This window comes from Leuciscus leuciscus (assembly GCF_965113295.1).
Source record: "Leuciscus leuciscus genome assembly, chromosome: 24".
NCBI classification, from domain to species: Eukaryota; Metazoa; Chordata; class Actinopteri; order Cypriniformes; family Leuciscidae; genus Leuciscus; species Leuciscus leuciscus.
Window position 1 is genome coordinate 25,027,705 of NC_138723.1, and position 25,837 is coordinate 25,053,541.

The following is a 25,837-nucleotide window of genomic DNA, read 5'->3' on the forward strand; positions in this document are numbered from 1 at the left end:
TATACTTTAACAGAACTAAGATCATGTGTGAGAATTGGTGTTAACTTTAAACAGCAAAATTAGGCCGCAGCATACAGAGAGAGCAGAAAAGCTTGGCATCTCGGCTGTGTTACAGCACTGTCCCGCAGAAGTCCTGCCACATCAGTGGAAGGCCAAGCGTTATTTATGAAAGATGCACCTCGCAGAGCTGCACTTTATTGAATTTAAGACAAAAATCGACCAAAGTGGTCTCGGGAGACACACAAGGCTCCTCCGTTTCTCTGATGTGTCAACTGTTTTCACATTAAAAGACCAAAAAAGGTGAGGGAAAGAGACTTGAGAGGGCAAGATGTTTTTTTTCTCAGAGAATACTGTGAATATATTCTCAGAGAAATACAAATTCGCTTTCTATTGACGCTGTTATCCGCTTTCCCGAATGGCAAAAAATAACTCAGTCTGTCTCTCTCTCTGCAATTTAATGAGAAAGGTAACACGTACTTTTCACCTCCCGTATTGAAGACTGCTTTCCTTCAGGGCACTTTTTCATTTGTAGCTCATTCTATTAGACTTCAAGGTGAACAGCCGTCTGCGAGCGTCCGTTCCAGAGCACCACTGAGCCTGTCATCCGGCACTGGCGGAGTTTGACGTCAGGGAAGTTATTTTGCCTGCTAAGAGTTTCTAAGAGTGAGAGCGGAGTTTGAGGAGCTTCGGCTGCGAGCCGCGAGCTGATTTATGGTGCAGATGCTGCAGTCTTGTGGATCTCAGCAGTGTCATGTTCAGCTTTACTAACTGTGAGGCACCTACTCATACCTCTGTGTGTCAGTGCACTTTATTAAGGATTTCAGTGACAAAGTTGAAATTTATAGATTTACTCTTCAAAGTGAGTTTTGGGGGGTTGGAGTAGATTTACTAGAGCCATAATAATGATCCTCAAGTAAAAGGCTGTTTTTTTGTAAATCCTCTGGCAGGGGCAGTGAGCTCTGACAAATTGTATTTGATGATTTATAATTGTGACCTCCCTTGCTCATTCTTTCTCTCTTTCCTCTCTGTTTTAGGAAGCTGTGTTGTGTTTATCCAGCAGCCCCATGACCTGGTGGTAGTAGCCGGGCAACCCGTGACCCTGCCGTGCTCCATCACTGGATATCATGGCATGGTGCTGTGGGTCAAAGACGGTCTCGCTCTAGGGGTCAACCGAGACCTGTCAGGTAAGAGATTTTGCTGCGGTCTGTTTTGTAGCCTAACCTGCGGTGAAATAACTCTACCTCTCATGGCTTATTTCTTTATTTGTCAGTTGCCACTGTAGATGGTCATCCACATGTGTGCAATTGGTTGATTACATAATTGCAGTTAATTTAGGATTTAATATAATAACTTAATAACTTAATTGCAATTTAAAATATATAAAGTAGCCTGCCAATGCCTATCAATGGCTATAAAGTCTAGACTTAAAGTCTCCATGAAATCAAAATTGAAGTTTTTTGGCTTTTAGAATTAATATGTTAGCCTTACTGTTATCTATAAACTAGTGTGCTCCAAAAAAATGACAAAATTTGCATTTAGAAGACATAAGCATTCAACAATCTCTCACTTCCGCCAACATGGATCAGTGATTTTGATGACATCATTCTGCACTTCAGCTTCTCATCAGATTTTCTGTCCAATCAAATGCTCTCTAGAGCATCTCGTCCCCTACATTATAAATTGACGCTGAAGCTGCTGCTAAATTTGGTCACTTGTTCACACATTTACTATTTTCTACATGGTGAATGGCACTATAGTGCACTATATAGAGGATGTGGAATGATTCAGATATTGTAAATATGCTTTCCAATGGGGCGAATGAAGTCTAGTTGGGGGCACACACAGTCTGCTCCGGTCCAGAGACACGATACACAGAGCGGATCATATGCGCAGACCAGAAAACGTATGAGACCCATTTGAATTCTGCACATATATTGTAAAGCGATATGGAGGAGATTAGGAGAAAACTGCGGCTTTACCGAGCTCAGCGGCTCTGGCCAAGCTGTGATATAAACTAAACGCTATTGGCTATTTAAAAAAGGGGAGGAGCGGTTCAATAAGTCCCGCCCTGTCTTCCTGTTTCAGTGGAAATTTCTTCAACACATCGAATAATGCTGCGTGTTTCAAGGCACTTCAGTGGGCTTTTAAAGTCTTATCAATTATATACTACAATCTTTTTTCATCTCATGCTCTCTCATTGTAGGGGAAAAACTTGGCTTTCAAATTTTCCAAGAGATGACTCAAGTCATTTAGAGCTTGATATGAAAGCAATATCGGTTAAGGAGGAAGAAACATTTTTGTAAATGTTCAAAAGCTTGAGGTCTATAGAATTGTGTGTGTGTGTGTGTGTGTGTGTGTGTGTGTGTGTGTGTGTGTGTGTGTGTGTGTGTGTGTGTGTGTGTGTGTGTGTGTGTGTGTGTGTGTGATGATTTTTTTTCTGTGACTCTATGATAAATAGAAAGTTCAAAAGAACAGCCATTATTTGAACACACACACACACACACACACACACACACACACACACACACACACACACACACACACACACACACACACACACACACTACTGCTGTCACTATTGATCAACTTAATGCATCCTTGCTAAATAAAAGTATTAAAAAAATATTTTAATCCTACCGACCCCAAACTTTTTCTTGTCAAATATTGACTAAACATATTTTTTCATTTGAAATATATATTTATGTAAATATTAATATATTAAAACCAGTACTTTTTTATCAACAGCATTGTTGTACTTTGTACATACACATTATGTACATTATATTTTATAATAAAACTGTAATCTTTGCTCTGCTTTGCAGTGTAAGTTTTACAGACTGAAACCTGAAGTCAAGACATTTGCTGAGCAAAACAGCCACGTGTCTTTGCTGGATCAGTCTGTATCATTACAGAGAAGCTGAATATCTCAGAATTTTTTTTGGTCTTTTCTTCAGTTAGGCACTATAAAACACTATAGCACAATAATAGGCACTATAATACAAGGACAACAGCCCATTCTGTCAGGTTGTGAATGCTTCCCCTGACATTACCAAGAAGCTTCCCCCACTAACTTTTTCTTGTTTTTTTGTGAAGGTGTTTGTTTCAGAAAGTTCCTGTCAGAATTACTGTCAGACTGAGCAAAGCAAAGCAACAATCGAGAATTAATTGCATTTCTATCATTAATTAAGGCAAACACTTCATCATCCGCAGAACCCCAGAGAGACGTGCCGCAAGTGCAGCTGTTTTACATTCACACGCTTTACAAATGAATTTGTTTCGAACGGATTGAAATGTTTTCAAAACTTCTCCCTTATGCAAGGACAATCTTTAGGCTTAGGTTTGCAAAATCAAATCGGGTTGCTTTGTAAATCATAAACAAATCAGAAATGATTACCGGACTCGCTTTCTTCAGTGCGCCACATTTACTGACTGTTTTATTTGCAATGAACTGCCAGATTAACAAAATGCCAAACAAACTTTGGTCTAATTCAAATTCATTGCACATTATTCCCTAAAGCTTTCATTTGCTGAATGTCACTTCCAAATTTGCTTCTGCTCACTTGAAGTTGAACTTGGTAGCTCTTTGAAATATTTATTGGCTAGCGAAGCATAATTCATCGATTTATTCTCATATCTAACTCAAAGTACAGCGATCAGATCCCGTTTAGCTAACGTTACACATAATTGCTGGATCAAGGGGTCATTATCGCTAACAATAGTTGCTGATTGCGTTCATGTACGCACTTCAAGAAACGAGCAATTGATATCTGAAAATTGAGCCTTTAGCTGCGGTCTCATTTAGCCCTCTCGTGATGTGTGATTTTAAACTATATACTTTACCAAGAAAGGATCTCCATTTCGGACATGGGTTTCTCCAGAAGTTAGTCATTTTTAGCCATGGCTCCAGGCAGCGTTTAGTCATGGACAGAGCTCTTTAATTGATCCTCTCAGGGCTTTTCTTTCCTTTCCACTGCGTCTGTCTTTCTCCAAGCTTTTATTAGTGTCCAGGGACTCCTGGATATCATTGTACCGTGGTATAATCGAGTACAGAGCTGTGATACTTAACCATCAGTGGCAACAGGACAAAGTCTCCCTTCAAAGTGGATACGAAAACATCACACTCGCTAAAGTGTAAAATGAACTAAAATGAACTAGAGCCCCGACATGAATGGATATCAGCGTACAGAGCAGCTCTAAATCTGCAGATTGTTTCAAACGTGAAGCAATTCGTGGATTTTACAAGTTGTTTGCGGGTTTTCATAAAATCTGTCTTATGTTTTATCACCTGCAGTTTCACACTGATGAAATGACACATCCTGCGATCAATATGACATAGATATCTATATCTTTTCAGGGCGAGTGTCCTCAAAGCTTGAGAAGTTACAGATTTTGTGTCAGAGAGACTGAAGCTAACATAACGCTTGATTAGGATGCCTCTCCGTGTATCTTTCCCCCTTCAGCTTTCGCGGATGCTCGCTCTGAGCTTTGATCTGCCTGCTTTCAGCCAAGTTTCAAGCGTGCTTCCATCCATTGGAGTGTCAGTGAGATGCCCACATTGTGATAAATCCATGTCCCAGCTCTCTATCACAGCTGCTATTGATCCAACATGAAGCCGAATCCATTTCGGTGGGATTCATTACCTTTAATAGGGTCATTTCACATTGTTTCTTCTAATTGACAGCCATTGTCTGAAGCCATCCAGTCAAGCATATTGGGGAATTCATCAGAGCTTTATTGAGGCGCCTGTATGCCTCAATAATCCCTAATGAAAACAGCTCTTAAATAAAAGGCAAAAGAAGATCCAGTGGCAGGAAACCTGAAGGCAGTAATGACACTATCGATTCCTAATACAGGCTTATTACCAGATAGCACAGGACAACCAAACAGTCTTTAATATAAAGGATCACCAGGGTTTCAGAGACACGCCATGATAACTGTTTACAAGATCATGTTCGGATTTAAACGTGCTCGGGGCTGCGATCTGTTTGCTGATATGAGGAGATTAACTAAAAATGAGACATCTGTCTTGAGTAGAGTATCATGTAGCAATTTTGTTGTTCCAGTTTTTCCAAGCTACAAAGGCACCATTCATCATTTATTGAAGATGCCACATTCTACACTTTTGTTGCATTTTTTTTTTTTTATCCGGAAGGCCACGTATACGTTTTTTAGCTTTACATCATCAGAAAAGTTGCATAAGATATATATTATATATCATTATTATTTCTGCAGTTTTGAATAAATATTGTGAAAATACACATTTCTGCAAATTACATACATTTTCTTTTCATGACTGAGTTATAATACACACTACCGTTGTTTGAAAGAAGTCTCTTATGCTAAACAAGGCTGCATTTATTAGATCGAAAATATAGTAAAATATTATAGCAATTTAAAATAACTGTAACATTTTATTATATTTTGGTATATATAAAAATAAAAATAAATTCCTGTGATGGCAAAGCTGAATTTTCTGCATCATTACTCCAGTCTCCAGTGTCACATGATCCTTCAGAAATAATTCTAATATGCTGATTTGCTGCTCAAGAAACATTTCTTATCAATTTTGAAAACAGGTGTGCTGCTTACTATTTTTTTGTGGAAACTGTGAAAGGAAAGAATTAAAAGAACAGCATTAATTAGAAAAAATATATTTTTGGTAACATTTTTAAATGTATTTTGATCAATTTACGTAATGCATCCTTGCTGAATAAAAGTATTAATTTAATAATAAATAAAAAACACCCTGCTTTCTAGATGTCAACTTTTACTAAATGGTTTTGTGTAGCAATTTGATCTGTGAACACTCTATGTCGGAAGTCAAGGTGTTATGTGTTCATGTTGCAAAGTTTAATTCAGTCATACCACAGAGTGTATTTTGTAATGTTTTTCTTTTCATGACTGAAGTAAACATGACTGGGGATCATTCAAGGCCAACTCAGAATGAGTCCCGTCCCGTGCAGTAAACTATTGGTCTTTTTGTATGATTCTGATATTTTACCCATTCCTGCAACTTTCATAGAATTTAACAATACTAGCACAAAGAGTAAAACGCTACAAAATTCTAACTGGATATTTCACATTGCTTTTTATGTTTGATTGTTTAATGTTAAACCTAATACCTTGTGTTTCAGGTTATCCACGCTATGATGTGATTGGGGACCACAGCAAAGGAGAATATCACCTACTGATCCAGAGGACGGAATTGAACGATGACGGCAGCTTTGAGTGTCAAGCCATCCAGGCTGCTAGCAGATCTCGACCTGCTCGGCTCACTGTTCTGGGTCAGTGTCACCTACCAGAACCTTCCAAAAAAAGAGATGGACAGAAAGACGGACGGACCAGACAGACAGACAGACATAGATGGATGGATGGATGGATGGATGGATGGATGGATGGATGGATGGATGGATGGATGGATGGATGGATGGATGGATGGATGGATAGATAGATAGATAGATAGATAGATAGATAGATAGATAGATAGATAGATAGATAGATAGATAGATAGATAGATAGATAGATAGATAGATAGATAGATAGATAGATAGATAGAATGTTAAATTACAAGCAAGTTAGGTTGTTCACTTTTTGGTTCTCTTTTCTAATTGGACCTTTTTTTTTTATGAGCGAGGATAGATGGATTGATGGATGAACTGATGGACAATCAGACAAATCAATACATACTTTAACTAGAATAGCACTCGAGCAGTAAAAGAGTAAAGAAAGCGAGGCCCTGAGAAGGAGAAAGCATGAAAAAGTACCACCTCTGCAATACTGTGAATGTAGACAAGAACAAAGTCAATCTCCGAGTCAGATAAATGTGTGATATTCTGAAATCAGGGCTAATCAGCTTTAATAAGACACATTAGATATGTTTGCGATCAATAGAGGCCCTGACACAAATGCATTGCGTCAGCTTAGCTCCCGGGCAGCCTGGCTCGGCCTGATTATCATTATCGATTTCTTTCCTTCCTTTGTTAAAACTATGATATATTCCAGAGGAATAAGTTCATTACGCCGGCCTCGAAGTAACAGCTTTTTAAACCAGTAATCTGAGTCTAGACGCTTAAAGCCGAGCGACGATGCCGGCAATTCTAGGTCCATTAAAATGATTAATTATAGATGAGAGGCCGCTCATTTGTTTTTATTTTTTGCTGGTCCTGTGGCAGCAGAGACAAATCATCATGCTCCCCAGGGCAGAGCCATTAGCCTGACATGTAATCCCACACAAACTGGCTTACTTCTGAAAAGTTGCATACAAAACCACAAGCGGCTCCTGAGCGAGGTAATGAACCTCATGTAGGGACTCCGTCATCGTCAATCCCCTGTCACTTCCCTCCCGGGGGGGACGACGGCGCATGACCACAATCAGACGTGGCGTTTCTTTCGTTCACTCTCTCTATCTCCCTCCTGACAGATGAGATTCAGAGTGGTCTTTGTAACATGATTGGATCCCTCGCCTGTGAAGCCTCAAACCTGTCTTTGTCACTTACAGAGAAAAAATGTCTGTGGAGGCTTTTTCCCGACTTTGAAGCACTGTGTTTGGGCATAAGTCCAGGGCTCCATTGCAATGCATTAATATGGCTGGGTCTCAAATCATGCTGCGCCAGTGAGTATCGGCCCCTAAATGGGTTGTTTCACAGAGAGATATATATATATATATATATATATATATATATATATATATATATATATATATATGTGTGTGTATATAAAAAAGCAGAGGAAAAAAACCCCTCAATAATAGTGAGAAGCGGCTTTATGTGCACGCACTTTGGGTGTCTGCAGGAATGAGTAAAATTCTGTGCAATATGTGAAATCCTGAAATTAAAGCCCTGTAACACAAACAATATTCATTCGGAGCAAATTATGTGTCAGTTTTGTGTCAGTTCGCTGTCGGAGAGATGAGAGTGCGATAAAGCGATAAAGCGCACCTATATACTGCGGGAAATGAGTATTGGAAAGCATTTCAGATATTTCAGTATCAATATGTATCGAAAAATCTATATTTTTGACAACACTACATTGCACTTAGTTTATTATTTGACTACAGTTGAAAAATGTATATAGGCTATTATATAAAATGTAGCCTGCCAAAGTGGCTAGTACTAGTATGTATATATATATATATATATATATATATATATATTCACACTTTCTTTTATTTTCTTCCAAGTGGCACTGCTTCGCAATAAGGCTCTCGAACAATCAGTCTCTGTTTCGGACGTGCGCTTTTGCAATTACACCAGCACACACTCGGCAGCGGGAGGGCGGCTGACCTGTCGGAGTGACATTTGAACTTTGAGTATCCGTAGGAGAGTTGTGGGGTAACCCAGTTTGCTTTGTGGTGGCCAGGCTACTGAATAAGACATGAGATGGGGTTGGTACACATTGCTGAAGAAGGACCCCTGAGGCTAATTAGATCCAAGGAATTCCCCTAAAGCCAAGCCCAGGAGCTGGAGAGAGAGCGAGAGCCGCGGCGCAGCAACTCACTGAACCATGGAGAGAAACCCGAGCCACTTCCAAAGGTCACTATTGTTTAAAAAGAGCCACTGCAGTGTTTCTGTAAGCTCTCAGCATTTGTTCTGCTCATTGTCTTCAGAGTTAAAGAGGCTTGTGCGATTTGGCTGCTTTCAGACTTAATTAGAGGCTTTCTTTCCTTCTTGACGCGATTGAATGCGAATGAAAATGGGCAATGTGGAACAAAAGTACAGTTCATTCAATGTGTCAAGCTCTCTTAAAGTCGATTTACTTTTCCTAGTGTTATTAGAAACAATTAATTGGTTATTTCAAAGTTTGAAAATAACTTGTTGTGTCTATGAGGGGTCCACAAATAGCTGTCTGCGGTCCGGACCCTGGCTTGGTTCCAACCGGACCACGAAACATAATGACACGGTAGCAACATTTTATCGTTTCTACAGTTTAAAGTGAATAGCGTGTCAAAACAGCGGAGCTGTTCACACCACAAGCACTCGGTCGTTTATAGTAATGATCTTTTTGCCACTAAATCTTCTAATATTTATATCTTTTTCATGCCAATGTTTTTTAGAGGTTTTTTTTTTACTGAAAATTTTCAGAAAGTCTCATTTTCAATAGGCTTCATTCACAAAACACAACCAGAACAAATTTGTGTGTACATTTTTTGTAAAGCAAATTATTCTATACTTCAATTATTGTATTCAGTTACACTGTTTGCTATTGTAAATTAAGTAAATTATTGCATTCTTTCTCTTCGTCTTTATTTTGGTTTGTAAAACTTTAATTCAATCCCATACGTGCATACATGAACAAATATGCATGCTGTTCAAAAGTTTTGGGTCCGTAAGAATTAAAAACTTTTATTCAGCAAGGATGCATTAAATTTATCAAAAATGAAAGTAAAAACTTTTATTATGTTACAAAAGACAGCAAATAAATGCTTTACAAAAGAAGTTACAAAAGATTGAAAATAAATGCTTTTCTTTTGAACTTTCTATTTATCAAAGAAACTTTAAACAAATGTATCACAAGTTCTACAAAAAAGCAGCACATATGTTTTCAACATTGATAATAATAAGAAATGTTTCTTGAGCAGCAAATCAGCATATTATAATGATTTCTGAAGGATCATGTGACAGACTGAAGTAATGGCTGCTGAATATGCAGCTTTGGTATTGCAGAAATAAATTAAATTTAAAATATATTATTACACTTATATTTTAATATTATATATATTTAGAAAATGTATTCATATTTCTAAATATAACTGTATTTTTACTGTATTCAAATACATTCAATTTATTTGAATGGTAGTGTAGATGGACTAAAAGCCCAAACTCTCATTTTGGTGTTATGGGATCTTTAACTTGGAATCTAATTTTGCAGTCATGTCACATTAATTAGGTCTAAATGTGGACTTCTCAGACTAGTAGTGGGAGAAAAGCTAGTGGATTAAAGCTTTGTTCAAGATGTTATCCTCTGCCTTAAGAGCGTGTTGAACAAGCCACGTTAACCTGTCCCAGAGGGAGACAAACATCAGTCCTAATGAGAGGAGACGGCAATTACTTGTAGTCTTTCAAAGCAAAGAGGCTGTCCTGTTCCTCCTCTTCGTGGATAAGACACCGGCCAGGGATCATCACTTGATTCTTTGAAAACTAGAATGGAAAGGCGGCGAAAAGATGTGCTATTGTCTTTTTCCTTTTTTTTAAATGGGTTTCTCACCCTTGCACAGCAAGCTAACTCGCCCAGATCTGACCAAATATGCTCCCCGTCTCCTCATGTTAATGTCAGCACCAGCGTTGGCCGCGAAAAGTCACATCGCAGCCAGATTGAGAAAAGAGAAAGCAAACAACGAGGTGATGAAATTGAAAATGCAGAGTTCACAGATACAGGTCTCACCCTGAATAACAGCCAAATGCCATTGTTCACTGTTTTTCCCCCCACTACAAAATTCTCTTGCTTTTAAATGCAAGAATTATCACCTCAGTCTGCAAGTGCAGTTAGTGTTATACATTTTTAAAAATGTATTGAAGTTTGCAACAGCTGGTCCTCCATTCGAACGTCACACTTTGTTGAATAGGAAGCAGGCATGCTGCAACATCTGCATCTCAGAGAAATGTGAATTCACAGACAGGTATTGCATGCTTCTGTGTCACAGCAGAATACAAATTCTCACTAATGTGACATAGGTGCAAAACTTTCATTTGCAGCTGAGATATATGCAAATTAACTTGCAAAATGCTAAATGTTAGGTAACAATAGTAACAATAGGATTTGGGGGGTAAATGAAATGAAATTGGCCATCAAAGAATTTATGGAAAGGTCTGTAGGCCTACGTGACAATTCTGCAGTGACTCTTTCTGCAAGTTACATCATTACGCTAGTAGGTGGCGACAAGTGACTCTATTATGTGTGAGTCATTTGAATAATTCACTCAAAAGCACTGATTCATTAAAGAAGTGAATATCTTTGTGAATGAATCATTGAATCATACACTTATCCAGTTTGTTCATTAAAACAGATTACAGAAAGGACTCTGCATTTATGAGTGAATCATTGATTTATTGGCTCACTCATAAAGAATCAGTTGCTTTTATGAGTGAGCTATATTCATTGTATTTTTGAGTGAGTCTATCAGTGATTTATTTATAAAGCCTGTTTTGTCTCTGAATGAAAACACTGATTCATTCGTGAAACCAAAACTTTTTCAGTAACTACTTTTCACTACCATTCATACGTTTTTTTTTAAAATCCACTGCGCATGCGTATTAGCTTGACCAGCCTGAACATTTTTGTTTTCTGTCATAATTCGAGCATTTAGAAACCAAATTTATGAGACAGTTGTAGTCAGATTTCAGTGGTGCTTTAAAATATGAAATTTAATCATAAGCTTGGCGAACAGTTTTGTAGAATCTGATGTATTCAAAGAGATAGGAGCTGCACTTGCATACCCGAGACGCGTTTCAAAGATGGCCGCCGAGTGAAATGACTTGCCCTAAAAGCCCCTTTGATTTTAAGTCTGGGTATGCAATATTAAACATGTGGACAACTTTACTACATCTCTAAAATGTTACATTTTCAAAAAGGATTTGTTTTAAAAGCTGTCCATTCATCAATATTATACATATCAGTGTCTAAACAACTAAACTGAATCCAAATGCCATCTGAATGAAATTAAGATCACATTGCAATATCATAGGGAGTAACAGGAAAGTAAAATTGCACTGTGACAGGCTCCTCCTGTTCTGTAGAGCTCCCACAGGGCATGTGAAGCGGGACACAGAGTTCTGATTAGAGCCGAGCGCTGCTGTTCACTGGCCTGTTCAGGCCAAAGGGCTCTCTGTGTGGGCTACTTGTCCATGCATGTCATATCTGTACATGCTACTGTGTTGTTGTTTTTTGGGGGGGGGGGTTGTCCACCCAAGATTACTCCTGTTTCTGAGCATCAGGTGACATGTGACATGCCTTCCCTCCCAAAGATGCTTTAAAGAGACCTCGAGCAGAAGGAGTGGGATAAATCGTTCGCTCTCAATTCAGCACTTGTGTCAATAATGGCACCCTGTAGTTAAAGCTCATCAAGCTGACATCTATTTATTTATTTATACTCACTATTCATGTCATAAGCAAAGAGAAAACACGCTGAACCTAAAGCTTAACTGAACTTAAAAATTCATCGCCTCAATAGATTTAGCTCAATACATGGCTGTCTGACTTTGTATAATAATTAAGAAATGACAATTAATGTGTGAAATGACAGTATTAGTGTTAACTGAAATTAAGAAAATCTAGTTAGAAATAAATCTGCATCTACAGAGACCTGCAATACAACATTTTGTTTTCTTCACAGATATTTGTGAACAACTGTGTATCTGAAAAGTCTCACTTGAGGCTGTTTCCTTTAAACAGAGCAAACTGATTGCAATTGAAAAACAGGCACAAGGTCGGTCGGTTGGATGTTCTCGCATTGATAAGCTGACGGAAGGATGTAAGACAATGATTTCTATTAAAACAGACAGACAGTTGAGTGCTGCAAGGCTGTTTGGCTATTGTGCAGTTTAGTCAACATTATCCCTGTACCCCACTGTAATTTTTTGGTTGTTGATTTAACATTTACTGCCCTTGTGTTAACTTTTTTAAATGTTATTTCACATTCTTTATTCGATTTTAATTGGATTTCCTACAGTTCATTCGAGTCTAAGTGCCCCCTTTTCTAAAAAACTGGCCTTCAGCAGGAACTTTCAAAAGTTTTTAAAGGTGAACTAAATAACTTTTTTACCTTAAACGAACAGCTTCGGAGTCATTGGAATAGTTATATGACTTTTTTTCGGGTTGAATGGTGGTCGTCTCGCACCCCCCAAGCACCTGTGAGCCGAAAAACGACCCTTGCAACTTTGGGCCGGTGGGTCGTCAGCGTCAGGAAGTATCGTGTGATATCAGGTCTCGCGATGTAACAAATTGCTTTACGGCAAAAAAAATGGGCTAAAATTCTGTCATTATTGCGCTCCCTCACGCTGTTCGAACCCTAATGAAGAAGACGTTTTAAAGAATGTCCCATCTGCTTTGATTTTGTTGATCTACTAGCCTCTGGTATCTGAGAGTCGCCAACGAGTTTTTCGACAGTGTTGTCAAGTATCTATTCCGAAGCTGTAGGGGGAGCTCTATAGAGAAACCTGCGAGCAAAAAGCGAGAATACAGCGAATTCCCGAAACTGCATAGCCCTGCTTTAAGGTGAAACAGCGCGCATCATTATCTGATCAACATGAGCACAGTTTCAAACAACACTGAAGAATATTTCACTTCAGATGCTTTAATTCAAAGAAATGTATTTACTGGTGTAAAGATCACATCTGCTTCTGTTTAAAGGGTCTTTATCGTGAAACTCTTTGAGTATATTTAGTTAATACAACTGAAAAAAAAAAAAGAAGACGGGATAATTGCTAAAGGCTGTGTGGTACAGCAACTAAACTCAGGATGAAAGTGATTAATCCACCGTGCTACCAATTCCTGCGAGAGAAAGATGGAGAGAGGGAACGAGAAGGGAGAGAGAGACATCTCCAGATGTAAGACCAAATCCAGGTACATTACAAAATAGGTCACATTTCCCAGAATGCCCCTTCTCTCTTGTTTCCAAAATGAAATTGCTCCATTTTTCTCCTTCCACATGCTGAATGACTCAAGGTGTCTCAAGGGCCTGGTGTATCAAGAGGGCAGAGACAGAAGTAATTCGGTCCTGGCTGTTCGTTAGGCTCCATATGAGAGTTTCTCCCCAGTCTGAACAACAATTACGGCTGTATGATTAATCCATCGTGTTGACCTGCTCAACACAAAGAAGATGGTTGTTCGCGTTAAGGCTTTAGCTTTGGAAGCGTCGCACCAGGGCATATTTGCAAACATGGCGGTCACAAGAAGGTTTAACATGGTCATGCCAGTTTTTGGCACTCAAACGGAGAGCATGGACCATCTGGGATCCATGCCACATTGAGAGTCATGTGATGCTATCCAAAGCTACTTGGAAATGCCAGTGTGTGAATTCACACCGTAATATATTGGCACTTAGCTTTCTGGAATTCTAGGACTTGAATGTTGGACTGCAGTGCCAGCTTAGGAAGTCTCTCTCTCGCTCTCTAATTCAACCCCATCAATAACTGAAACTTGAGCAGACAGACTGATTGACTTAACTGTTGTGCTCATTTGCATACACTTAGCCTCTGGTCTATCAGTCCCGGAAAACAATCCCAGCATGCAATTGTAAGCTATGTTTGTTAAAAAAAAAACGAATGAGTTTGCTCTAAACAGGCAAAGCACTTAGGCGTTAAAACAAGCTGTTAAGGATGGCTTTGATGTCCAGATGGGGAAAGGAATATGACACAGACTTTAATTGCTCCTGGAAATGAGAGTGGATTCTGAGTGGATGGAAGTACTTTGAATTCTCTGTCACTAATTTAAATGTGGCAAAGAGATTTCATTCCAGTTTTCTATGTCTGTATTAGTATTAAGGAAGAATCAATATCTATCTATCTATCCATCTATCTATCTATAATATTTGTAATCCATCCATCATCCATCCATATACACTGTTCAAAAGTTTGGGGTCGGTAAGGATTTAAAAAATATATGTTTTTGAAAGTAGCCTCTTATGCTCATAATAAATCAAATAAAGGCTGTATTTATTTGATGAAAAAAATACAGCATAAACAGTAATTTTGTGGAATAATATTAAAGTTTAAAATAACTTTTTTCATTTAAAATGTAATTTATTCCTGTAATGGTAAATTGAATTTTTAGCATCATTACTCCAGTCTTCAGTCACATGATCCTTCAGAAATCATTCTAATATTATTGTGAATGTTCAAAATAGCTTTGCTGCTTAATATTTTTGTGAAAACCATGATACATACAGGATTGTTTAATTAATAGTTAATTAAAAGTTAGAAGTTAGAAGGAACAGCATTTATTTGAAATAGACATTTTTTATTTGTAACATTACAAAAATATATTTTTTGTCAATTCAATGCATCCTTGCTGACTAAAAACAGAAAACATTTCTTTAATAAAACATTTTAAACTGAAATGTATATTTATTATGTACTGTATATAAATGTCTACATAATTTGTATATATACAAAATATATATAAATCATATAAATATAAATAATTTGTAATTATAGTAATTTGTATTCATAATATTTGAGCTGCTGTGTGGCTGAACACAACAGAATGACTTTTCTGTCATGACTGACCTAATCAGTTTCCTACTTTTCGTTTTTCCTCATTCTTTATATCTCTCTTTCTCTAATCTCCTTCTCCAAACTGCACTGACAACTAGTTGTGGCTGTGGCCTTTATACACAGAGGCAGAAGGGGAAAACTATTTATTTCTGAGAACCGTATGATTTTTCAAGCCGGAGGGAGACTTGATTGGTTCCAGGGAAGAAATACCAGCTAACAAATCACACAGGACTCCGTGCTCTGAGATCGTCGTGTAGCGCGAGGGACAAATCTCCACGGTCTTATATGCTACACAGAGAAATCTGAAGGGAAGATGTCCAACGTCCTCCATATAACCGTTCAGAGACTTCCCTTTAGAGGAGAAACATGGTCAGAACGTCCCCTTTGCACCCTAAACTTCGCTGTTACCATGGCGCCTTGAGGTACCCAGTTGCTCAAACTTGTGTGTGCCGTCTGATTGGCCAGAAATCTCAGCGAGAGTAAAAGCTGGCTGAAGTCTAATCAGTAAGATATGAGTAATGGGGTCTCAGCTTCCTTCTTAATAAAGTCAGCATCTCTGGGACCTTCCCCAACAACAACCACCCCCTAGCCGGCCCGTTCTGGCATCTTCAAATAGTCCCTCCTCTTCTCACGTCTTACTGCCCTCTCTCTCTCTATCGCTGTCTCTCTGGAGCACTCAGGATGTAGCAGCTGCTTGTTGCCTTTGATTTAGACTTGCCCTAGATATGCTCTCTAATGAGCTGAGTGCCCAATCAATAATTTACCTGAATCTGAGTGAGAAGCAGGCTGATCAGTGCTGCTTAAAAAGAGAACTGCAATCAGTGCTATTCACAAACTGTTTTTTGACTCATCCTTCCATTTTTCTCTTTCTCTCTTTTGCCATGTGCCATTGTTTGTGATACAAGAGGATAAACTTCCCTCTGATTTTTTTCCCCCAGTTCCTCCTGATGACCCTGTGATAATCGGAGCACCTGTGGTGAGCTTGCGTGCAGGGGACTCGCTAAACCTCACCTGCCATGCTGACAATGCCAAACCGGCCGCCTCCATCATCTGGATCCGTAACGGAGAGGTCCTGAACGGTGCGGCGTACACCAAGGTACGGCAGGTCCCTGCTGCTGGCAGTTTTTGTATCAACAAAACTCAATACAGAAACATGATGGAACCATGGCCTTTGTTTCAAAATCATTTTTAGGCATCATATATGTGTTCAAATTTTCGATTGAATGCACCTAATGTTCGAAAATCTGTTAAATTTCAAATTGAATGTTCAAATTCACCTATTATGGCCAAACATTTTGTGTTGTGAAATTTTTTGACTCCGTTTAAAAGTGCATCTGATTCCCAAAAATGCCGTTTCAAAGATTTTGATTCAGTTCAAACGTGATACCCCAAAACACTGTTTTGAATGTTTCATTTCAAATTGAATGATCAAATTTGCATATAATGGGCACATTTTTTTATCTTTGAACATTCAAATGCTCCTGTGATGCCCCAAAAAAGCTCTCAAACTTTTTGATTCAGTTCAAATGTGCACTTTTTTCAAAACTAGCTGTTTTAAATGTTTTTGAATCATTTCAAACAATCACAAGATGCATTCAAACACTCCTGTGACGCCCCCCCAAAAATGTTTGATTCAAATCAAACATGCATATGACGCCCAAAAACACCCTGTCATATCAGGTACACTGTATCGGGTGTTTCATTTTAAACTGAATTATCAAATTAAATGAATTCAATTCAAGCATTTGATCACTTATATAATTGCCAAAAACACTCAAATGTTACTTTTAGAGAGATTTTACCATTGAAACATTTGGACATTCAACATTTTTATCCATTTTGAATGTTCAAGTACTTCTATGATACCCAAGAATGCTGTCTTGAGTGTTTCATTTCAAAGTGAAATTCAGTCTTGAATGTGATGGCTTGAATGTTTTGGTTCAGTTTAAATGTACATGCATTCATTTTGAATGCTCAAGCACTTCTACGACACACAAACATGCTGTATAGGTGAACAGCCTGCTATAGGTTTTTGAGACAGCCTGTGTCTGACAGTACTTTTTTGCCTACAATTGATATTTTCAATATCACGTGTCAAAAAAAAAAAGAGTCTCTTATGAAATCCTGCACTTCGCCTGACTGCGTGTCCTCGAAACTCTCAGCTCTGTCAAATGAATGACAAGTGAGGACTAATTTTTAATTTAATCCTTGGGGCAAAGTGAAGCTGTAATGCAGTGCTTTAAATATGTCATAATGGAAAGACATTCCAGCACTCCATTATGAATGTGTTCCTCAGCAATTTGCTCAGTTGGTCGGCTTTAGGGAGGAAATTGAGAGAGAAGGAAATGTGTTTAAAGGGCCGCTCATACTATGATTGGAGAGCGTAATCTGCTCATTTTGAGTAAGCCGAACCCCTCAGCACCCACCAGAGAGAGTCCCTTCATTAATTAACCAGGCCTAATTTAGACACAAGCAAGCTAGACAGGTTACCTTTTTTTTTTTCCTACAGAAGTACAGCTTTCAAATCTGTTCTACACTTGGGAGACTCTTTTAAATGCCTCTGAAAGTATCAAGTACCTCCATGAGACGGATAAAAACAAAGCTATTCACGTCTCGAAAGTCATTTCAGTGTAAACTGGATATTAGATGAGAGACAAATCGTTTTTTAATTTTTTTTATGAAAACAGGAATCTTGTAAACCACTGATTCTTGAGTGCTGGGACAAAACAGCCTGCATAACGGAACAGAGAAATGTACCGAGGAATTATTTTGGATTAATCTGTTAAACATGTTCAGAGGTGCTGGTTCAACCTCCCGCTTCTTCCGTTTTCACAGTAAATGTGTGTTTTTCCTTGATGCAACTCAGTGTGTCAACATGATTAAGGATGAATTGAGATTACAGGATGGTTTCACACTGATTTTCAGCTTCATCTATTGAATTGTCACCACAGTCAGACAGAAAATCAACAACATTGACAAAATAACCATAATGCATTTAATCACACACTCATACAGTGCTTGTGCAGTTGCTGTTTTGTTATTTTGGTTGCTGCTAATAGAAACATCAAATAAGTGGAGATGTCTTATACATCTTTTATGGATATATATCCATGTTTCTATTTTTCATAAGTTATACATTTGATATAATATTGTATATAGTTTGAAATGATTTATGAGGACAGGTGTTTCTGGGAGGAGGGTAGTGAGTGATAATGTCATTTTATAATACTGATAAAAGGAACAGTAGTTGAAATGTTGCATTTGTGTAAAGATCACTGTAGTGATCATCTCTGACAAGTATCATAGTGGGAATGTTGCTGTTTTCGCAACTGATGGCAGGTAAACATCTGAGAATGCTTTGTCTCATCTCTCAAGATTCAGAGAAATATTCAAATGTCAGTATGTTGGATTTATGGGTTTAACTTGATTTTGGTCTAAAACTTTGATTTATAACTGAACACACTGAGAGTCTAATGACTGGAGAGCCTCGTCTCATCATAACACAATTACCTTTTAGAAAAATGTCAGATGATAAACGCACAAGAGATTAGAATTTTTCATATTTCTCCAGGAATCGAGCTCCACTCTTTATTGGGTTATTTGATTAATTCTCAGAGAGAATCTCTTGTAGCTGCAAGGCAGAGGGGTGTTTTAGATGAAGTCAATATCCTTCAAATATCTGTACCAATTTTTTAATAATCTTTCCTCAATAAACACGGTTCCTCTATAATAGCTTGAATACCAGAGCGCAAAAGTGCAGGTAATATCGCCGTGAATAAGCTGCTTTGTGACTGACATATGAAGTGTGTAACCTCTACGCCAATGAAAGATTCCTGTGTAAAACTCTTGATACAGATTTCAGCACAAAGCTAGTCTGATAGAAAAGCGTTCATTTCGAAAATGCTGTATCTGCACATTTAGGCCTTTAAACACATGCTGATTTGGTGCTCGAGACTCAAGGGTTGTTTGGTAGATGGTTTGTTCAGAGACCTCCAACAGAGAGGAGCTGATTGCAAGTTTGGAAGTCTGTCTTTGACCTACACTCAAGAGGAAGCATAAATACAGACCATCTTGAGTTGTTTGGCTCATACTTTTTTCTTTTCGACTGTGCACGTATGAAGTGTCGTTGACCATCTGCGAAGTGCTGTGATACTTTAGTGCTCACAGTGTTTGTGTTTTCATGCAGACGCTGTTGCGAGATGGCAGAAGAGAAAGCACGGTGAGCACGCTCCACGTCTCCGCCTCGAACATCGAGAGCGGACAGCGGATCACCTGCCGTGCCTCCAACAAAGCGGCGCCCAACGGCAAAGAGGCCACGGTCACCATCGACATCCAACGTGAGTGAATCTTCCACCGGCTGCGCTTCTGTTCAAACATAATTAGCGGCAGACAGGCTCGAGCTCACATTCCCCTTCCAAATCCTGCGACCAGCATTCTGTTCTGAGGGCTTCTTGTGTTTTCCTGTCTGGGTGGATAAATTATTCACATGTGAAAATCCGCTATGTGCTGTCCTATTTTCTTTATCCAAACAGCCGTTGTGTATGCATGCGATCTGATGTCTGTGCACATGTCGTACTTCGCTCCACAGACACACAAGACTTGACACAATTTTTGTTTCTCCTTGTTTTTTATTTTGGAGAAGAAATTGTAAAAGTGACAGTTTCTCTGCAGGCAGCATAGAGGGATGTTGCAAAGCTTTAAGCCGGTTATTGTAGACATAAATGCTAATTATTAGCTTTTTAAACATCGGAAGAATTGAGCAAGACCAGATCCTGCTTGTGTATATGGGCATTTTGCTTATTTTTTATTTATAGCAGCCATAAGCTCCGCTGTCAAAAGTGTATCTGAAAGCGCTAAAATGAAAGGCCTTAACTAATTCAGCGCGAAAGATTAGCATTTGATGAAATATTTCTGACAATGTATGCATAGGGAACAAAGCCGTTCTTTCAGCTCTCTCGAGTGTTGAAAGATATTAACTCTGACTAATAAAGCAGAAAATATATCATATTGAAAGATCCACAAGTTCTGACAGCTCCTTTCTTCACATCCCTAAAGTCAGTTTTTTTTTTACCCAGAAGGAATGCGCCTCATCACAATGGAGCTCAAAATCTTTTTTTTTTTTTTTTTCTCCGGACTCGGCCCAAATCATTTTGTCATGCAAAACAATAGAAGAGTTTTACTGTAAGCCTCTTTCCACCCTGAATTGCACAGACGCCCCTGATTGGTCAGTTTCCATGATGTTGCTACTGTGAGAGCCAATGTAATGCTTTGTTTAATGAATCACGATTGGAGGAAGTCAAACCAGCCAGGTTTGAGATTATATCTACTTTCCTAACACAAAGGAAGATATTTTGAAGAATGTTAGTTGGAAAAAAATTATATGGAAAAAATATTACTGACATTCTTCAAAATATCTTCTTCTGTGTTCAGCAGAAGACAGAAATTCTTAAAGGTTTGAAACAACTTGAAGGTGAATAAATGATGACAGAATTTTGAATAAATGATGACAGAATAAATGATAAATGATTACAGAATTTTCATTTTGTTGTGAACTATTCCGTAAAATTCAACTTAATTATTCCAAGCTTTTGACTAGTATAGTTTATGTGTAAGTCAATGAAATTGCCACAAACTGCTACTGTCAAGATTCATTTAGCTTACGATTCAGGGTGGCTCACTTGAACTTCCCCTTAGCCAGCTTAATCGTAATAATTACACCGTGTCTAACCTGCGCCTGTGCGCTCTGTCGTTTGAGATGTGCCAGGTCTAACACGAGGAAGCAGTTCAGTGAAGCAGAGACCCCGCTGTAGGCCACACACTGAAAGAACATGTGCTGGGTAAATAAGTGATGACTGAGAGCAGAGAGGTGCTAGAACCTTTGGGCCACGGCTGCCCACAGGGACCTCGAACCGGCATCAGGGGCGTTTTCCTGATGCTTCATGTCTTCAATATTCAGAAAAGGCAGCTGTTAAATAAGGTGCCATAATGGAAATGTGTTTTTTGGCAGACCTGGCAGTTTGAAGAGCTCACAAAATGTTTTCCACTATTCCCGGAGATTATTTACCGAAAACATTTTCATTATATGTCACATGCTGTTTTTTCCATTTATCCTTCTCTGTAGGTAATTGCCCAAAAACAACAGTTATAAAACCGGCGGGTCTGATCAAATACGGCAACGTGACAGAGTTCCAAGAGTTCATCAGAGTAATGGGAGAATGTTTAGATTTCATTTCATCTGAAGTTTTGTGTTCCGCCTAAAGTGTACCGCTAATAAACAGAGCTATCAGTGGGTACATGAGTCACTGGTGACCTAAATAAGCGTGTTGCTTTTCACTTATTACTGAGATACTCTGGCCCTTCTCTTCATATTAGACAGGACACATTTGCTCGTAATCATTTATAAGCTCTTGGCTGTGAAAGCACTGGCCTATTTATCAGGGCTCCTGCAGAACCAGCTTCATCTGTCCTGACCCTCCTGTGAAACACAACAATTGCACTACGACCACTTGGGCTCTCCTTCTGACCAACAATGATCTGGATCATGGGTCCACAAAACCCTTTTGTACTTCTATGCTGATGTCATGAAGATTTACAGTAGGTCCCCCATAGAATGCTGCCCATATTGGATCCCAGGGGCCAGCTATTTATTAATATGTAATAATCATATAAAATATTTAATCATATAATAATATATAATATCTACACTGTAAAAAAAAATTACATCCCCAAGTCAAAAATTTCAAGTGACCGATAACATCTAAATTTTTCATTTAGTCTGACGTATTATTTCTCATTGAGCCAATGTTAACAGACTATTGCAACATGAATTTCACTTGGGCCAATTGAAAAATTTAGATGTTATCGGTCACTTGAAATTTTTGAATTGGGGTGGGTTAGAAATGTTTTACAGTGTATAAAAACATGTATTTATTAATATTGAAGAATATATATATATATATATAGTTTGATTTTATTTGGTGCTCAAGAAACATTTTGGAAAATATATGTATTGCATCCTTGATAAAATATGTGTAATTATTAATTAAAATGAATCACAATCTATAGATTTTGTTATATTCTATATAAATGAATACATGTAATTTAAAGCACATTAATGTGTAGTAATGTAGTTCAGACAATGTACATAATAGTAATTTTGCAGGATATCTTACCATTCACTGAAAAGTTAAAAGTTGTTTCAGTTAACAGAAATGTTCTCAGGTTTTAGGTGGACTGAACGTGCAGACCGAACTCTTTATGACACCAGCTGTACCAGCATTAAACCAGAATAAACCAACTGGGTCCTTTTTGGAAATTCATAGTGGTTTTAGTCGGTCTGTTCAGCAGGGATATATGTGCATTTGTTTAATCAGTTCGGCCCTGAGCAGATGGTCTTCCAGTGTGCCAAAGTTAAGGGTTCGTATCGCTCTTCATTGATATGGGTGCTACTTTTTAATTAGTCTGACACCCTCCTAGACTTCCATTCTAGATGCCATTGATTATTTCCATGGAAGCGGACATTTAAAAAAAAGACTTGATGATGGCGAGTAATGGAAAGTTTCTTGGTGGTTCCTCTTCGCACAGCACAATTTCGATAAGGATCTCTGGACTCAACCAATCTTCATTGGCTAGATACACAAATTAATCTGCAACGTGTTGACATTCACATCTCCAACACTCCTCCTTTCATTCACATGTTCTCATTTTAAAGGTCATCAGTGCCTCTGAACCACATATAGTAATTAAAACTTCCCCATTAAACAACACGTTTCATATTTCATGAAAGATTCTCAAAGCTCGTAGCCCACATCAATCTGCGTGCACACTTCACTTTTGCCCCTTTTGGATTTTCTCCCTCTTACGACTCAAAGGAGATTTGGCTTTATTGTAAAGGCGGCTAATATTCTTCACAGCGAGTGCCACCGATAACGCCATCTCATCTGACCCTTTGCTTGAACGTGGCGCGAAGCTCTTCGGCGCCGTTAGCTTGTGGGCCTCTGCGTAGCGGTTCGTTTAAGAATTAGCACCCAGGAGAATGTCTCTCCGCTTCTCAAAGTAATTGCCTTGTAAATAAGAGCGGGATTGAAACAATGCTGTTTGTTAGGAATAATTAATGACCACATGCGCACATGGAGATGCGTCTGGAGGCCTCTCGTGAGCTCCTGTCGGGCGAACGCACTCACTCCACACAAAGGAAACTGACAAGAGGTGCTTCATCAAGCTCAAGGAAACACTCACTCGCATCCCCCCTTGAGTCTTCCATCCAAAATAGATGCATGCCTCTATGTTTAGAGGACATGGCGGTTTTTGGATGCATATTTACATCCAATACTTTTTCGGAAAACTGGAAACCTCCCTAATTCCCAATGTTACCACAATCCAGTGCAAACTTCATTTAAAATGAATGATCAAAAATCAATGTTGATTCTGTACCATCTGAGTGCCTGGTAGTTTTCATAGCTGCCCATGCGGCTTAATGGACTACTTCCACTGAGCCTGGTGGTGGCATAGTTCCATTTTCAAACATCGCAGCTCGCTAGTTTCTTGTTAATGTATGTTTTCAATGTGCTGTAAATGGAAGTTGAAGCGAGTTTTACGAGAATTGATTTTAAAGTCTTGATGCTGGTTTTTAAATCCTTGAATGGATTGGCTCCTGTATACATTTCTGATTTATTATCCATTCACAATCCTGGAAGGTCTCTTAGGTCATCCAACCAGAGGCTGTTAAATGTTCCTCGGGTTAGATTGAAAACGAGAGGAGATCGAGCTTTTTCCGTTGCTGCACCAAAACTTTGGAACAGCCTACCTGTTTTCATTAGAACTGCTGCATTTGTGCTGTGTCTGGTCTGTTCGATGTTCTGTTTTGTCATTTATGTTGTACATGGTGTTAAATGCTGATGATATCTGATATAGTGTACAGCACCTTTTTTTTAACAATTGTTGTTTTTAGTGGTGCTATATAAATAAAGTTGAGTTGAGTTGAGTGTCAGCAAGAAGATTTAAAAATCCAGACTGCAATGTTGCAGTGCAAGACCTGATGAATAAGATCAGAACAAACATTTATTTATTTGTATTAAATATTTGTATTGTATTTTAATCACTATACTGTCATTTTTCATTGACAGTTATTTCACTAAATGTAAATCACATGTGTATGCCAACATTCCTAATATTCTAAGTAGTAGTGCTTTCAGTGTAATTAAATATTTTTAATATATGGTTAAATTTATTAAAGGAAAAAAAGAAGCGTGATGTCCGCACACTGAAAATAGCTGCTCCAAATGAATTTATTAATAGCACAATGTTTCGACCATCAGAAGACCCTCAGTTCTTCATCAGGCAACAATTGTGCAGAAATATATTTATTACTGGTTTAATGGATAATTCATAGTTTAAATCAACTGACAGCCCTGAAAAGTAGTAATAATCTGCATTCTTATGAGGAACTCTATGCATGTAAACTGAACTCTGTTACTGGAGTCGTAATACGTTGAAGGTGGAAGAAGTTGTGCAAGTTGTCCATTTGACGCTTGCTAACCGCTTACACTGTATCGCTGTTATTGTTTCTCTAATATGTTTGAATACGCCGCTATTTCGTTTCGACGCATTTCAGAAAGCCTTCAGGTTAGTTTTAAATGACTAGTCCCGCGCCATAAGGCATTATGAATGAAACATCTGTCCTTGGTACAAATACGTTGGGCGAGTGACGGGTGCAGACTGCTAATGAGAAATCAGACCCAGCGCTGTGTCTGGGCTTTCCAGAGGCCTCTAATCACATTCAGACCTATGGGAGGTGACAGATCCGTCCACTGTGCTTTGACAGGACTGGGGCAGATTGTAGGAGCTTTTCTCATATTAAAGTTTCAGGATTTGGGGGGAAAACAGCAGGAGGAACCACTGCTGTCTGGAATTGTTGTGATTTGTCGGTATGTCGCTGATGTTTCTACCGCTGGCCTAGTTAATGTCCAACATGCCCTGTGTCCAAACAAACACACGGCACAATCATGATTTCACAGACACTTCTTCAGCTCTGAACGTGTCAGCGCCTGTCTGTCCGCTGTCACTTCCTGTCTCACATCTGCTGTCAGTCCTGTCTGACTGTTTGGGTTTGGGTGTGTGTAATTGGAAAGGAGTGAATGAAAGCATACTATATAAGATTGCCTTGATCCAACCTATACATTTCATACACATTTCAAACTTTCTTTTGTTTTAATTGAAACTTGTTTTTTTTTAACGAGAATTCCAGCGCTGCATTAAACTCAAATAAATAAAATGTAATTGTCTTCTGAAATGCCTCGATAAAAAGTCTGGGGTTAAATATCGCTTTTGCTTAATGGGAATTTGGTCGCTGTTTGTTTAATTTGTGTAATCAATCTATTTGTTCATTTCGCCCAAAACTCTCTTTAATCATGCTCATTTTAAAAGTTGTTTAAATTCTAATTCAGCTGTTAGAAGGCGAGTTAAGGCGCCAATTAATCTTAATGCAAAGTAGCTCTCATTACTGGGAAAAAGAATAATCAAGCCGTTCCCACTTTTTAGAGTATTTTTAGTTAGTTCTTTAATCCGCAATTAATCTTTCTGACGAGTGTTTATTAATGAGTATTTTGAGACATTCTGTGGGAAGATGA

At 38.5% G+C, this 25,837-nt stretch overlaps 1 protein-coding gene across 1 annotated transcript in view; it reads left to right on the forward strand.

The window, feature by feature from the left end:
* Positions 1-25,837, forward strand: part of kirrel3a (kirre like nephrin family adhesion molecule 3a) — a 136,568-nt gene that overhangs the window by 78,938 nt on the left and 31,793 nt on the right. The window contains exons 2-5 of the mRNA XM_082157840.1: positions 1,035-1,184; positions 6,135-6,284; positions 16,148-16,305; positions 19,396-19,546. Coding sequence (XP_082013966.1) covers positions 1,035-1,184; positions 6,135-6,284; positions 16,148-16,305; positions 19,396-19,546 — 609 coding nt within the window. The remainder of the gene's footprint in view (positions 1-1,034; positions 1,185-6,134; positions 6,285-16,147; positions 16,306-19,395; positions 19,547-25,837) is intronic.